At 58.1% G+C, this 12,469-nt stretch overlaps 2 protein-coding genes and 1 non-coding gene across 3 annotated transcripts; all 3 read right to left on the bottom strand.

The window, feature by feature from the left end:
- Nucleotides 1-2,056: 2,056 nt before the first annotated feature.
- DICSQDRAFT_93162 (amine oxidase catalytic domain-containing protein) lies at nucleotides 2,057-8,478 on the bottom strand. Its single transcript, XM_007370431.1, has 12 exons — nucleotides 7,595-8,478; nucleotides 7,330-7,533; nucleotides 6,930-7,259; nucleotides 6,841-6,871; nucleotides 6,736-6,791; nucleotides 6,452-6,681; nucleotides 6,370-6,380; nucleotides 6,151-6,311; nucleotides 5,819-6,091; nucleotides 3,476-5,764; nucleotides 2,416-3,403; nucleotides 2,057-2,264 (listed from the first exon to the last, which is right to left on the bottom strand). Exons 1-10 carry the CDS (start codon nucleotides 8,351-8,353, stop codon nucleotides 5,225-5,227), a joined length of 2,595 nt encoding a protein of 864 aa, XP_007370493.1. The 5' UTR covers nucleotides 8,354-8,478; the 3' UTR covers nucleotides 2,057-2,264; nucleotides 2,416-3,403; nucleotides 3,476-5,224.
- DICSQDRAFT_t183 lies at nucleotides 4,898-4,977 on the bottom strand. The gene has a single exon. It is a non-coding gene; the product is annotated as a tRNA-Gln (tRNA).
- A 483-nt stretch (nucleotides 8,479-8,961) lies between the features above and the next one.
- On the bottom strand, nucleotides 8,962-11,478 carry DICSQDRAFT_183613 (glucose-6-phosphate isomerase). Its single transcript, XM_007370430.1, has 5 exons — nucleotides 11,435-11,478; nucleotides 9,755-10,866; nucleotides 9,311-9,698; nucleotides 9,166-9,257; nucleotides 8,962-9,104 (listed from the first exon to the last, which is right to left on the bottom strand). The coding sequence occupies exons 1-5, from the start codon at nucleotides 11,454-11,456 to the stop codon at nucleotides 9,060-9,062; spliced, it is 1,659 nt and encodes a 552-aa protein (XP_007370492.1). The 5' UTR covers nucleotides 11,457-11,478; the 3' UTR covers nucleotides 8,962-9,059.
- Nucleotides 11,479-12,469: the final 991 nt, after the last annotated feature.

The following is a 12,469-nucleotide window of genomic DNA, read 5'->3' as shown; positions in this document are numbered from 1 at the left end:
AACAAGGAGGGCCTCCATGCCGATAACCCATTCGGCGTAGTTGTCGTCGGTGAGCTTTGCAATTGTGGGCGGTGCCATCGGGGCGGGAGCAGCGGGGAGCGCGGGGCGGTCACGGTTACGGGGTCGTCGGGGTGCACGGGGTCGTCGTCGGGTCGGTCGTCGTCGGGTCGGTCGTCGTCACGGGTCGTCGGTTCGCGGGATCGTCGAGTGGCTTCGGCCCCACTAGGCAGTGCCTCGAATTATCCTTCGGGCAGAGGAGACGCGTTTGTGTAGAAGTTCGAGGGCAAGCGGGCACAAATGGGATTCGCGTTTGGCCGGTGCAAACGCGTGCCGTACGTAGTACATACAATAGACCTTATATACACAGTAGAATAGGGGTAGATAAGGGCGCGGATATCCGTCGGGGGGCGGGACCTGTGGCGCTCGTTCCGCGAGCTCGCCATCTTGACGCCAGGATTCCAACAACAGGATGCCTAGGAAACGGTGCCAAAGTTTTTCGGGGATGAGCGCTCGACAAGGAAGCTGGACCGAGTACCAACATTGCACGCTGAACCTCTTCCTGCTACCAGATCGCAACAACACCTCGCTCAATCCATGCCATTCTTTTTGTATCTGACTTGAGTCTCTATGTTGCATCATTGTGCAAATTTATAGCTTTATCGGACAGCAGGTGAGGGAGCCACGGCAGTTTGTTCGAACACTGGGGTCTGTCCGAACACTGGGGTCGCGATAGTATGCGCTGTTGGGGAATCTGCCAGATGTCGTAGCATGGTGTGTATAATCTACAACCTAGAGACTTCATCATGCAGGCAGTTGAGCGTCCTGAAATGGTGTGCAATGGAACGGGGCTCTTGACCCCGCTGCTGTGACGAAGGGCTGGCGCCTCGGATGCACAAAATACGGGCGGCTGCGAAAATACGCTCAATTCTGACCGGGGCTACTGTACATCCGCTTTGTCTCTTCTAGTATATAGGTTAAGGGCTCGCAGCCCAGGATCCTCGTCCCCTCGCCCTTCGGGAGCTCGCACTCCTCGAGCTTTCGTTTTTGCACCCGCCCTTCCGCTGCCCCCATTTTGGTTTCGCTTAGCTACGTCTCATGTATCAGGTACATTCGCCTTCCGCCGGCTTGAGCTCGGCCCACCGGTCGCGCGAGAGAGCGGTGGCGACACGGTGGTCCCAACTGAAGACCATCATTTTCCGTCCTGCCCGAGTATAGCGTGCATAGAACTGAAATATTTGCTGCAATCGTCCTCTCGCCAGAATGGCTGCCTGGCACTGGCAGCTGTGCGCCGCCGCTTTCGAGGTCGTTTCCTCCTGAGTATGCGAAACAAGACGGTCAGTGTCCCAGAGCGACATCTGTGATCAGCGCAGAAGGTTCAACCCTCGATTGACAGTTTCAGGTGGCGGAAGCAAAGTGCATGAACTCAAGTTGGCGTGAGGGTATTGTAGTGCGCGGATTGGTTGAACTTGACAGGGGTGAGACAGAATGCTGTCGGAGGGCATAGCTATAGGGGGCGGCCCATGCTCAGAAGAGCAGATGAGTATTAGTCTGTATATGGAGAGGCTGCGAGCGGCGTGTACGAGGCGAGATCAGCCAGCGGACGCGGCCGAGAACGCAGGTGGAAAAGCTGGGCAAACTGAGCTTGCATTAATGCAGGCGGGAGGCCAGGCTTGAGACCGGCGGGGCCGGGTGGAACGGGTAGCCCTCCAGCCGAGAAACCCGAAGGATTGACGCGACTGGATGTGCCGTCATACAAGCGGTGTGAGAGGCAGAAGATGGGAGGCCAGAGCATACAGTATGTAAGCAGGTAGATAGGAGAGACTGGATTGGAAGAGGAGGATGATGAGTTGATGATGAGAGAGGAGAGGCTCGACCGCGAGTGGATCGCTCTGGAGACTGGCCGCGGCGGTCGAGTGGCCGGATCAGAGGCGAGCAAGATCTCGTCTCTGTCCGTCGCCCCTGCAAATGCGACCACCGACGGATGTCCTTGCGCCCTCAGCCCATATATATCACCCTCGCTGCGACCTTCGTGGCCGTCGCCTCGTCCTCTGCCCTTCCGCTACCCTTGCAACTGCAACCAGCCAAGCAAACGTCCCCCGGCCAATACAGCCTAGATTGCCGAAACCGGGGTAAAAGCTCACACGACCTCCCCCACACAAGCAGCCACAGGCCCAGTCCGCCACAGGCCCAGTCCGCCACACGCTGCTCGTCGTTCGCGAGTGCGATCACAGGCGCATACATACAGTCCGTCTCTACAGCCTCCGGTGCGCATCCTTCCCACCTCCACGTCCTTGCTCGTCCATCTGACCTCCACCTCCGCACCCCCCCTTCCCTCTCTACATCTCTTCTCCCGCCTTCTGCTCCTCACTTTTCAATTTGACCAACGCTCGGAATACCCCGCACTGCCCGACTTAGATCCTACCGAACCGTCCGCCTTCTCGCTGATCCGCGCGCCCCACGTCTGCGTACGCGAACCCACTCCCACGTTCTCGTTTAATTGCCCGTCCCATATATACCACCACACGTCCCGCCCTTCGCCCGTCTTCCTTCCCACCGGCACCTCCCTCTCGCCCACCCCTTCCACCACCACCACCACCACGCACACGCACGCACCCATCATCTCCCGCCCCAGGCCCCAACCTCACGATGAGCGATCCCTCAGCCTCAAGCGGGCCCGCGATGGCGCAGACCAGCCTCGACCCCACACACACCCCCGCGACCGTCCACGCCCGTCTGCCCCGGCCGGCGTCCATCGAGAACGCACTCGCGCTGCAGGCGGCCCAGGCGACGTTCTCGCCCCTCTGCCCCTCTGCGCGCACATCCTACACTCGCGTTGATTTCTCCGGCGCTAACACGCCCCGCGGGGACTTCGTGGGTGTCGATGCCCACGACGATGACGACGACGACGACGATGGCGACGAGGAAAACGGACGGCAGGATGGACGGATAGGCGAGGAGGGCGGAGAGGGCGCGCGAGAGGAGCCGGCAATCCCGCAGACGCCGCAGGTGTCGCTGACGTTCCTGCTCGTCAGCGGGCGGAGGCGGACGATGTCGTTCGAGCCGGAGACGACCGTGGGGCGGGTGAAGGAGCTCGTATGGAACGCGTGGCCGAACGGTGAGTCGTCAGGTTTTTTTGCGTTTTCTTCGCTCCACGCGCAGCGGTCGCGCGAGCATGCTCGCTCCATGAGAGCTTCCGGGCATACGCTTGCGTGGGAAGGGCGCTGCAATGCCGCCGACGCTTTCTATCCCCCCTCTCTCTTGCTTGCCGCCAATCTAAGCATGGGGTGCTGATCCAAAACCGTGTCCGCTGCCGCAGATTGGCAGGACGAGCGGCCGCCCGCGCCCTCATACCTGCGCATATTATATCTCGGGAAAATCCTGCAGGACGAAGACTCGCTCGACAGTACGTCTCTCTTCCCCTCGCATCCCCCCATGTCGGTGGCTGATGAGTGCGGGTGCCTGTCATGTAATGTAGAAGTGTCGTTCCCGACGTCCGTCCCCTCATCCGCGCCCGCCTCGACGATCGTGCACCTCTCGATCCGCGCATACGCCCCGCAGGCAGAGGACGTGCCGAAGAAGAAGCGGAGAGGCGCGAACGCGTCGTCGGGCGCGGCCCCGGGGGATGCGGAGGACCAGGCGGGGTGCTGCTCGTCATGCGTCATCTGCTGATGACTGCGTCGTGCAAGCCGGGCAGGCACGCGCGCCCGCGCTCATGTCGGTTTCTCGCAGTCTCTGCGCGAGGTGCTGATCTCGCGCCTGCTCTTCCTCGGCCCTGCAGCTGGACCCTCCCGCGGGCGTCCTCCTTTCGCCAAGCCGTTTCCCGCGGGCTGGCATGCATCATCTCGCACCGACATCCCGTATCTCGCCCATCGACGTTCCCGTCCGCATACCGACCACGCTGCTACCGCCGGTCTCCCTCCGTCTGCTGCTTAACTTTCGCTTCTTCTCCGGCCACCTCTAGCATACGCTATACCCACTCGGGGCACTCGCCCGGCCGCGCCCGACCTGGCCCTGTGGTCGGGTGCCGCCGCCCGCTCTGGCCCCATAATTCGCATGTTCTGGAACGGACGCGCTCCTTCGTGTTCGTCGTGCTCCTCGTCTTCCTCTTACCCGCCCTCCCTCTCTTCACCCGTCCTGTCCTCTGTCCTCCGCCATGAACGACCGTTGTCCTCGGCATCGCTCCCATGCGTCCCGTCGGCACACCTACTACGCTCCTCGCTGTTTACGACCCGTCATGCCTATCCACGCCATTTTGTTTTCGATCGACCCCGATGCTGTCCCACCATATCTCGAGGAGTACTTCCGTCCGCCCTGCCCCCTATCGCGACGAACGAGGAGCGCGGTCGTCCGCACATGGACTGCAAGTCGACGCCGTTTGGTTCTCTCCTCCCGCGTCGGCCTTCGTGCTCCTCTCTTAAACCACCCCTACCTCTGCCCTCTCCTCCCCCCGCTATCTCACAAATCTGCTCCCCGACTGATCCTTTCATGTTCATCTTCATGGTCGGGCAGTACTCGGTGGTGCCCGCCTTTCCTGCTTTACGCGCCACAGCTGTGTGCCCTGCGGGCCGAGGGACCTGTACACCTCGCCGCCTGCATGTCATCGTGCCCCTCCCCGCCTTAAGCGTCGAAGTGTGCGCACAAGCATCCCTTGGTAGTCCGGACTATGTGCTCGTCCATTTGTATAATAAGCCTCCACACGCACCACAACGCATCGCATTCCCCATCGCTCGCTCTGTCCTGGATGGATGACGTCCGTGTGCGAACGATATGCGAGCGTTCGCAAAAAGGTAGACATGGCTGGCGCCTTCTCGCGAGCGTCCGGTGGATCTGAGTCTCGACTGAGCGGTGCACACTGCACAACAAGCCCTCGACCAAAACCGTTTCCTGGCATACCAAGAGGCGCTACCAGGGCTCGAACCTGGGTTTTGGGAAGACTCGTATCAGAATCCCAAGTGATAACCACTACACTATAGCGCCATGCATACATGCGATCCCTCGGCCAAACATATACGTCCAGATCTCAGCCATGAGCTGTTACGCGACATTAATAGCAGACACAGCAGCAGCTTTATACCCCATCAGCCTACTTATCTGGAGGAGACTCGGCCCTCATTACTTCTATGCAGATACGCGCACCCGGTGGGCACGAGGACAGATGTCAACAACATTGCATGTATTTGTATTCATCGATCTCTATCTCTTCCTTCGCGTGGGACGCCCGAAATCATAGCTCAACCTTGATGCGATGGAACAGCTCCGCGCTCTTGCGCATCTCCTCCGCCGTCTGCGCCGGTGCCGGCGCCCCGTCCAGCCCGAACGCACTCACGCCCCTGTACTCGAACGGCGCCACCGGGGGCGGCACGCAGTGCGCCTGCCGCACCCCATAGTCGTCGAACGCCCACGGCGCGCCCGGCTTCTCGGGCGCAGAGAGCAGGATCGCGTTGCGCGAGTCGATGGAGACGTCGTAGTCGAAGTAGTTGAGCGGCGTGAGGAAGAAGCTCGACGCGGCGAGGTTCGTGCGCGTGTTCGGCGAGTCCTCCGCCTGCGGGAGGTGGTGCGTGCCGACGTTGACCCACGCGACGAGGTCCGTCTGGGTGAGGTTCTCGCCGTCGAAGAACTTGTGGAAGTCGACCATGGGTGCGCCCGGGAGGTGCAGGTTCCACTGTGAGCTCGAGGTCGGCTCGGTGTCCTTGCGCTTCGAGACGGCCAGGTTGTAGCGCGCCCAGTTGGCGTTGTTCAGGAGACGCTTGGAGCCGACGACGGTCTACGCATGGCTTAGCACTGCGATGATAGCCCCATGGAGAACGCGACGGCTTACGTTGTGTATTGGGGAGTACCCGGCGTGAATGGCGTAGCCACGCGGGACGCCCCATCGGTTCAGCGACTCTCTGTTCACGAGAGAATACCCTCCCTGGAAGTTGGCCGGGTACTTGAGCAGCGCGTCGTCCTCGTTCTCGATGTACGTCTTGGAGATCTTCTGCTGGATGACTTCTTGTCCCCAGTCGTCGTCGAGCCACGGCTGAGTGATCTTCTCCGTCGCAGTATGCGTGAACAGGAGAGAGTTTTCCGTCCCTGCGACATCGAGGTCGACCTACCCACATGTTGGTTAATACAAGCGGACGACGACATGGAGCGAGGAAGGTGTTCCACCTTGTAGTTGATGACGTGGTCATGGAGAGACCCCATCGTCGAGTCCCGGATAGCGGTACCGTACCCCTCCTGCGACGGCTCCCAGTAGCCACCTTGCAAGTAGCCGGAAGCGGAAAGGCGGACCTCGACTGTGCCGTCTATCTGGAAAATGTAATCGAACACTGACGCGTCGCATGTGAGACGAGAGCAGGTACGAGCGAGACTGCAGATGCGACGCACAGTAATCGTAGCTACACAATGATGGGTCAGAAGCTCACAGTAAGCACTCAGAGCATGCACCGGTACCGAGAGGAACACGCACTTTCCGACTGTCGAGACGCTTCGCACGATCAGCTGGTATCCGAGCGTCGCACCCATTTCGCCTGCAGCGTAGCCCGTGTGGCGAGTGATCGGGCGGCCGGGATCGTGCTCAAAAATGCAGATCGCGCGTTCCCTGGTGATGCTTCCCTCGTAGTTGTATGTGGTGGCCGGAAGGTAGACGGCTTCATGTGGGCAGTCGTAGCCAGGCATCATATCGCGAACCGCTGAACCCTATGAGCGAGTGAATATGGCATCTAAAGACGTTAGGAGTTAATCTAAAGTTACCATTCCAAAGTATCTGTCCAACCAGGCTGTTGTGCTCTGCATGGGGTCGTTTCCAGCTGTAGTCATGTTAGCACAGATGCCATTTGACGCGCTCGGAGAACTCACCGTACTGCGCCATAGCTTCTTGTGGCGCGAGCTACCATAGATGACCATCAGCAGCGCTCAACCGAAAGGTTATAGGAGATCCTGCTGACTTCATAGATGATCCTCTCTCCCTTGAAGCGGAGGTCCCACAAGCTGAGACCCATATCCCTGTCGAAGCCGAAGTACATGCCCCAACCCATCCAGCTCACATACTGCAGCGCGCGATCCACACGGAATCTGACACCCCCAAACGAGACCGAGCGGGGCCCCGGAAGATCATCAAGGTCGCGCAGAGAGTGCGGTTGGGGCCGCTTGCGCGTGCTCCAGTCCACGCTCGACGGGTCCTGATCAGGGCGATCTGGGAGACGCTTCAGCGTCCCGTTCCGGTACGCAGCCAAGAAATCGTCTGTGGTGTTGAACACCTGATGGTTGTACACGAGCTGAGGATGTCCGATGTCGTTCCGAGATTCAGCTTCGACTCGGTGATATCGAACTAGATGCACAGCGTACCTTGAGAAGCTTCCACTGCTCCGGGTCGGTCCCAGTGGTATCGACATACATGAAGAAGTTGACAGGGTGCAGCCACGGTCCAGGGACGTTGCGGCGCCAGCTGATCCACCCGCGGCGGAAAGAGCCGTCAAAGCTGAAGGGCGCGGCCATGCCACCCACGATGGTGTCGTTCGGGAGTCCGCGTACTACTCCGCCAAAGAGGTCCTGCCGTTCACGCATCAGCCATATGCGCATGAGTCCCAAAATATACAGATTCCAAACGGACCTGAGTTGCCTCAGCGAGGGGCGGCATAATTTTGAGCAGCAGAGGAGCAATTTCGTTCATAGTGGTGAAACCGCGGGCACTGTACGGGATGGGGTCGCGGTGGTAGACCTCTGTGAGCTTCCGCATCGCCGTCTTCTCGGAGATGGGGATTGGTCCAACGAGGTAGTCTTGAACGTACGGCTCGCTGGCTGAGCCGTGATGGATGACGACGTGCGCGTACTTCTCCGGGGGACTAGACTGCTCGGGGTTGTCGAGGTATGCGACTGCATCCTTCTTTGGCGGACGATAGGCTTCGATGCGGTAGATGTAGTTGTCCGAGATGAACGCCTTGTCCCCGGCGGTAAGGTTGAGATTGAGCGCGGGCGACGAGACCCAGTCGTGAATCGCGACCGTTTCCGGGATGGTCAACGACGCAAATGGATTAGTAGGTGCTGGCGGTTTGGCCGGTAGAGGGAGATTAGAAGGACATCTCTGGAGTGGCTCTTCAAATACATCTCCAGATCCAGGCACTGAGTCCTGCGATGATGCGCTGCCGTCCTCGACGCGAACGAGCTTGGACTGGAGAAGGTACGCGATCACCACAAAGCCAAACGCAGTTCCAACCAATAGAGCAAGAATCAGTAGAAGATTGCGGACAGTACTGAAGCACCCCTTAGAGGATTGACGTTGACGACGGCTCCGAGAACCAATGGCGGGCTGTACAAGCCCATCGTGTTCTGAGTCGCTTTTAGAGAGTAGCTCGTACCCAGCGGGAGCCATGTCGATGATTGTCAACAGATCTCGCTGGATGGTGACAAGCGTTCACGAGCTTTGTACTCTCTCACCGGACTTTATCAGCATCTAGCGAGTCAGATATGATATAGGACAGAGAAGCGCAATCGTACCCCACGCTGCGCGTTCCTGCGGAACCAGGTCAGGGATGTATCTCTCATCAGCGCCTAGATATCGCCCCGGGCCGGGAGGCATTCAGGACGGCAGTCACAGTCAACTAACAATGAGATTGTGCGTCTCCAGCCATTGCATTCAGATGCTTGGTGCTGGGAGAACATTTGCGACTGAACGCAGCAGGCTGCGTAATCACGTATTCACCGTGCAGAGTTTAGCAAGCTTCGCTATCATTCGACTGCATGAACACGTGATTACGCAGCCTGCTGCGTCTACTTAGATGTAAACGTTCTCAGATAGTTTTCAACGTGCCAGTCGAGACAGAGCCCTTCCAGCGTGACACGACTAGAGGGCGATAAGGCGGTGCGGTCAAGACTGCCCGTTCCTCCAGGACTGAAGATAAGCCCCAGAGTTGCCACAATCTCGACTTTCACAACCTAGGCACTCGATCGCGGCCCATAGACATAACCAGAGGTACAAAGCGCGGATAAATTGTTACACTTAGCGATACACTGCTCCATGCTTGTCCCTAGCGATCTTCTAATCTGATATATCTATCATTACTTGTCAGAAACGCGACTTACTCCTTGCGCCACTTCTGGTAGTAGTGGATCAGGCCGGTAGTCTACGGCAACGTTCAGTCAGCATACCACAAGCAGGGGAAGCCCTGACTAGCCGATACGTACCGAGCTATCGTGGCCCTTGACGTCCTCCGGCTTCTCGAGTTGGTTGAGGATGTTCTTGGCAAGGACCTTGCCGAGCTCAACACCCATTTGGTCTGCAGAGCGACGTCAGCTCTCGCTATCCCAGACAGGGTAACACCGTACGCACCGAAGGAGTTGATGCCCCAGATAACACCCTGCGTGAAGATCTTGTGCTCGTACAACGCGATGAGGGCACCAAGAGTCGCCGGGGTCAGGAGCGGGAAGATGATGCTGTTACTCGGACGGTTGCCCTCGAAGATTTTGGACTTCACGAGCGCGTCGGACGCGTTGGGGCCCAGCTCCTTGCGGACCTCCTCCTCGGTTTTGCCGAACGCGAGCGCCTCGGGCTGAGCGAAGAAGTTGGAGAGGAGAATGCGGTGGTGCTTGGAGTGCGCGATGGGGTTGTGCGTGGTGGCGGGTGCGAGGAAGTCGGCGGGGATGAGCTTCGTGCCCTGATGGACGAGCTGGTAGAACGAGTGCTGCCCGTTCGTTCCGGAGGCTCCCCAGATGATGGGCTGGCAAACAAGGAAGTCAGATCGCGGGTGCAAATCTAGTAGCTATATGCACGTACGCCAGTCTGGTAGTTGACGCGCTGGCCACCCTTGGTAATCGACTTGCCATTCGACTCCATGTCACCCTGCTGGAAGTAGTCCGCAAACTTATGCAGGTACTGATCGTAAGGAAGGAGGGCGTGGGTCTGGGCACCATAGAAATCGTTGTACCAGATGCCGAGGACCGCGAGGAGGACGGGCAGGTTCTGCTCAAGCGGCGCGGTACGGAAGTGCTTGTCGATGCCGTGCGCACCACGCAGCAGCTGCTCGAAGTTGTCGTAACCGATGACAAGGGCAATGGAGAGACCAATGGCACTCCAGAGCGAGTAGCGTCCGCCAACCCAGTCCCAGAACTGGAACATGTTGGACTCGGAGATACCGAACGCGGTCACTGCCTTCGTGTTGGTGCTGAGCGCAACGAAGTGCTTCGCGACGTGCGCCTTATCCTTCGCCGTGGCAAGGAACCAGTCGCGAGCACTCTCCGCGTTCGTGATCGTCTCCTGAGTCGTGAAGGTCTTACTCGCGATGATAAACAAGGTAGTCTCCGGGTCGCTCTCGCGAAGCGTTTCAGCCAGGTGGGTACCGTCAATGTTGGATACGAAGTGAGCCTTGAGATCGCGCTTCGCGTACGGTTTCAGCGCCTCGGTGACCATGACGGGACCGAGGTCAGAGCCACCAATACCGATGTTGACGATAGTATTGATCGTCTTGCCCGTGTAGCCCTTCCACTCGCCGCTGCGGACAGACTCGGTGAACTCCTTTATGTGGGCAAGGACCTTTCCAACCTCGTCGACACCGGCTTCGTTGATCCTGAACTCATCGAAGTTACGGAGGGCGACATGGAGGACGGCGCGATCCTCAGAGGTGTTGATGTGCTCGCCATTGAACATCTTCTCGCGGTACTCCTCAACCTGCGCCTCGCGGACGAGGTCAAGAAGCGAGGCGAGGATGGGCTCAGTGATAAGGTTCTTAGAGAAGTCGAGGAGGAAGGTCACGGAGGGGTCATCAGAAGAGGTATACTCGCGGCTGAACTTGGCGAAGCGCTGGGGGTCCTGCGCGAAGAGATCCCTAAGGACGAGCTTGCTATGTTCGGTGTCGTAGATCTGCTGGAGTTTCTTCCAGGAGGAGTATTCTGTGCGAGAGGATGACAATGAGTATTTGCCTCATACTATCGAATGCGTCCAGGGTATATAACGAAGCGAGACTTATGAGTCACATACACGACGAGTTAGGTGCGCGCAGTGTACACCATTGTGGCCGCTGCATTCAAGCACGCGCACCATCCCTCTGGTCTCACCTCACCCCTTGACCAGGTTAGCCAGATATGAACGGGGAGACACAATGAATAGGTGACAGCCACGAATCCGCGCACCAACAAGTTCTCATCACACTGACGCAAGCTCGCGCGCGACAACGAAAGAAGGGCGTGCGCGATGCTCCTACGCGCGTCTCGCTGATCGACGCTGAGAACAGGGAAAGGTCGGCGTAGAGTACCAGAAGGCGCGGCGGTTACGCCGATCTACAGCGGCATATAGGCTGTCTCGTATGTGGACGTGCCCATCTGCGCGCATATGGCCAGCCCTTCTTCCTTCACAGCCCGAATCCGCAGGGGATCTACCTCATCTCCGAGTTGTCCATCCTGCCGTCACCCATCCCACGAGGCTACTCTCCGACCGCGCTAAGCCAAAAGTACTACTCACCTGAAGCAAGTCGCCCGCTCATGGTTGTTGTCAAGGACTTTGGGATGTGAGGTGGTGGTGGTATATCGCGATGTTACTTCCCGGACGTTGAATCTTATACCAGCCGCTGTCGCCATGCTCGGCGTCATCGTGAACGAATGCTGATCCTATCGCGATCGCACTCGTGCGACCCGGAGTGCCGGGTCGCTCACGTTCGCCGTCTCCGGACGGCCCCTACCCCTTCATCCTCCCTTCATGTCGGGCGGAAACCAGGCTCGCCTTCTCATGCTTCCTCAGCGGCAGGTACCATACACGCACGGATAGGATGGAACTTCTGCATCGAGGTGGTCTTTCCGGAATGAATGGGAATATGCTCCTTCAAACGTGACTCAATGTCGACGGCCCACGTTTCCTGATCCAACCTGCGGTAGCTATAGGCTTCCACAGCGTCCTGTCGGCCTACGGTGTGATGCTCACGAAAGCACCGGCGTGACTTACCTGACAGAGCGCACAGCGTGAAGGGCCAGATTTTGGCGGGGGAGAACATGCGGAGAATGTGCGGATTCCCACGACATTCACCGCGTTTAAGGACTTTCTGGTTCAAGCTTGTGTACGTTAGAGATTACTAGGTAGTTGGAGGGATATGACCTTACAAGGGACTGTAATATGCGTGTCAATACAAATGCAAACAAATACCCATAAATGGATGGCAAATCAACACGTACTACACGTGGCAAACGCGTCGCGTCGTCGCGCCCTAAAGAGTATGTGAGTAGCCCTATATGGTCAATGTACTGACATCCACTCGTGCTTCGACTTTGAGGCCTAGTAGCAGCCTATGAGTATCTGTGAATAGATCAAAATATTTCATCCATACCTGACAGTCCCTTCGCACTTGGGCAACTCCGAGAAGTCGTGTGTCGTAAGTAGTTGTAAGTGATCAATAAACTCGCATATGTTTCGACGTTGGCTTTGTTGCCTGGTCGCCCCCTTGTAAATGTTTTCGAACAGCTCTGTTATCACAACCTGTAATTGATGGTCTACTCACATCTTCGT

Source organism: Dichomitus squalens (assembly GCF_000275845.1).
Source record: "Dichomitus squalens LYAD-421 SS1 unplaced genomic scaffold DICSQscaffold_68, whole genome shotgun sequence".
Taxonomy (NCBI): domain Eukaryota; kingdom Fungi; phylum Basidiomycota; class Agaricomycetes; order Polyporales; family Polyporaceae; genus Dichomitus; species Dichomitus squalens.
Note: the sequence above shows the minus strand (reverse complement) of the source record. Positions and strands in the feature narration are given on the sequence as shown.

Coding starts and splice junctions, on each gene's coding strand:
- DICSQDRAFT_183613 (XM_007370430.1), bottom strand. CDS start 11,456: ATGAGCGGGCGACTTGCTTCAG. Junction 10,867..11,434: donor GAGCGGGCGACTTGCTTCAG/GTGAGTAGTACT, acceptor CCTCTCGCACAG/AATACTCCTCCTGGAAGAAA. Junction 9,105..9,165: donor TCAAGGGCCACGATAGCTCG/GTACGTATCGGC, acceptor ACGTTGCCGTAG/ACTACCGGCCTGATCCACTA.
- DICSQDRAFT_93162 (XM_007370431.1), bottom strand. CDS start 8,353: ATGGCTCCCGCTGGGTACGAGCTACTCTCTAAAAGCGACTCAGAACAC. Junction 6,682..6,735: donor TGGACAGATACTTTGGAATG/GTAACTTTAGAT, acceptor ACTCGCTCATAG/GGTTCAGCGGTTCGCGATAT. Junction 5,765..5,818: donor GGTACTCCCCAATACACAAC/GTAAGCCGTCGC, acceptor AGCCATGCGTAG/ACCGTCGTCGGCTCCAAGCG.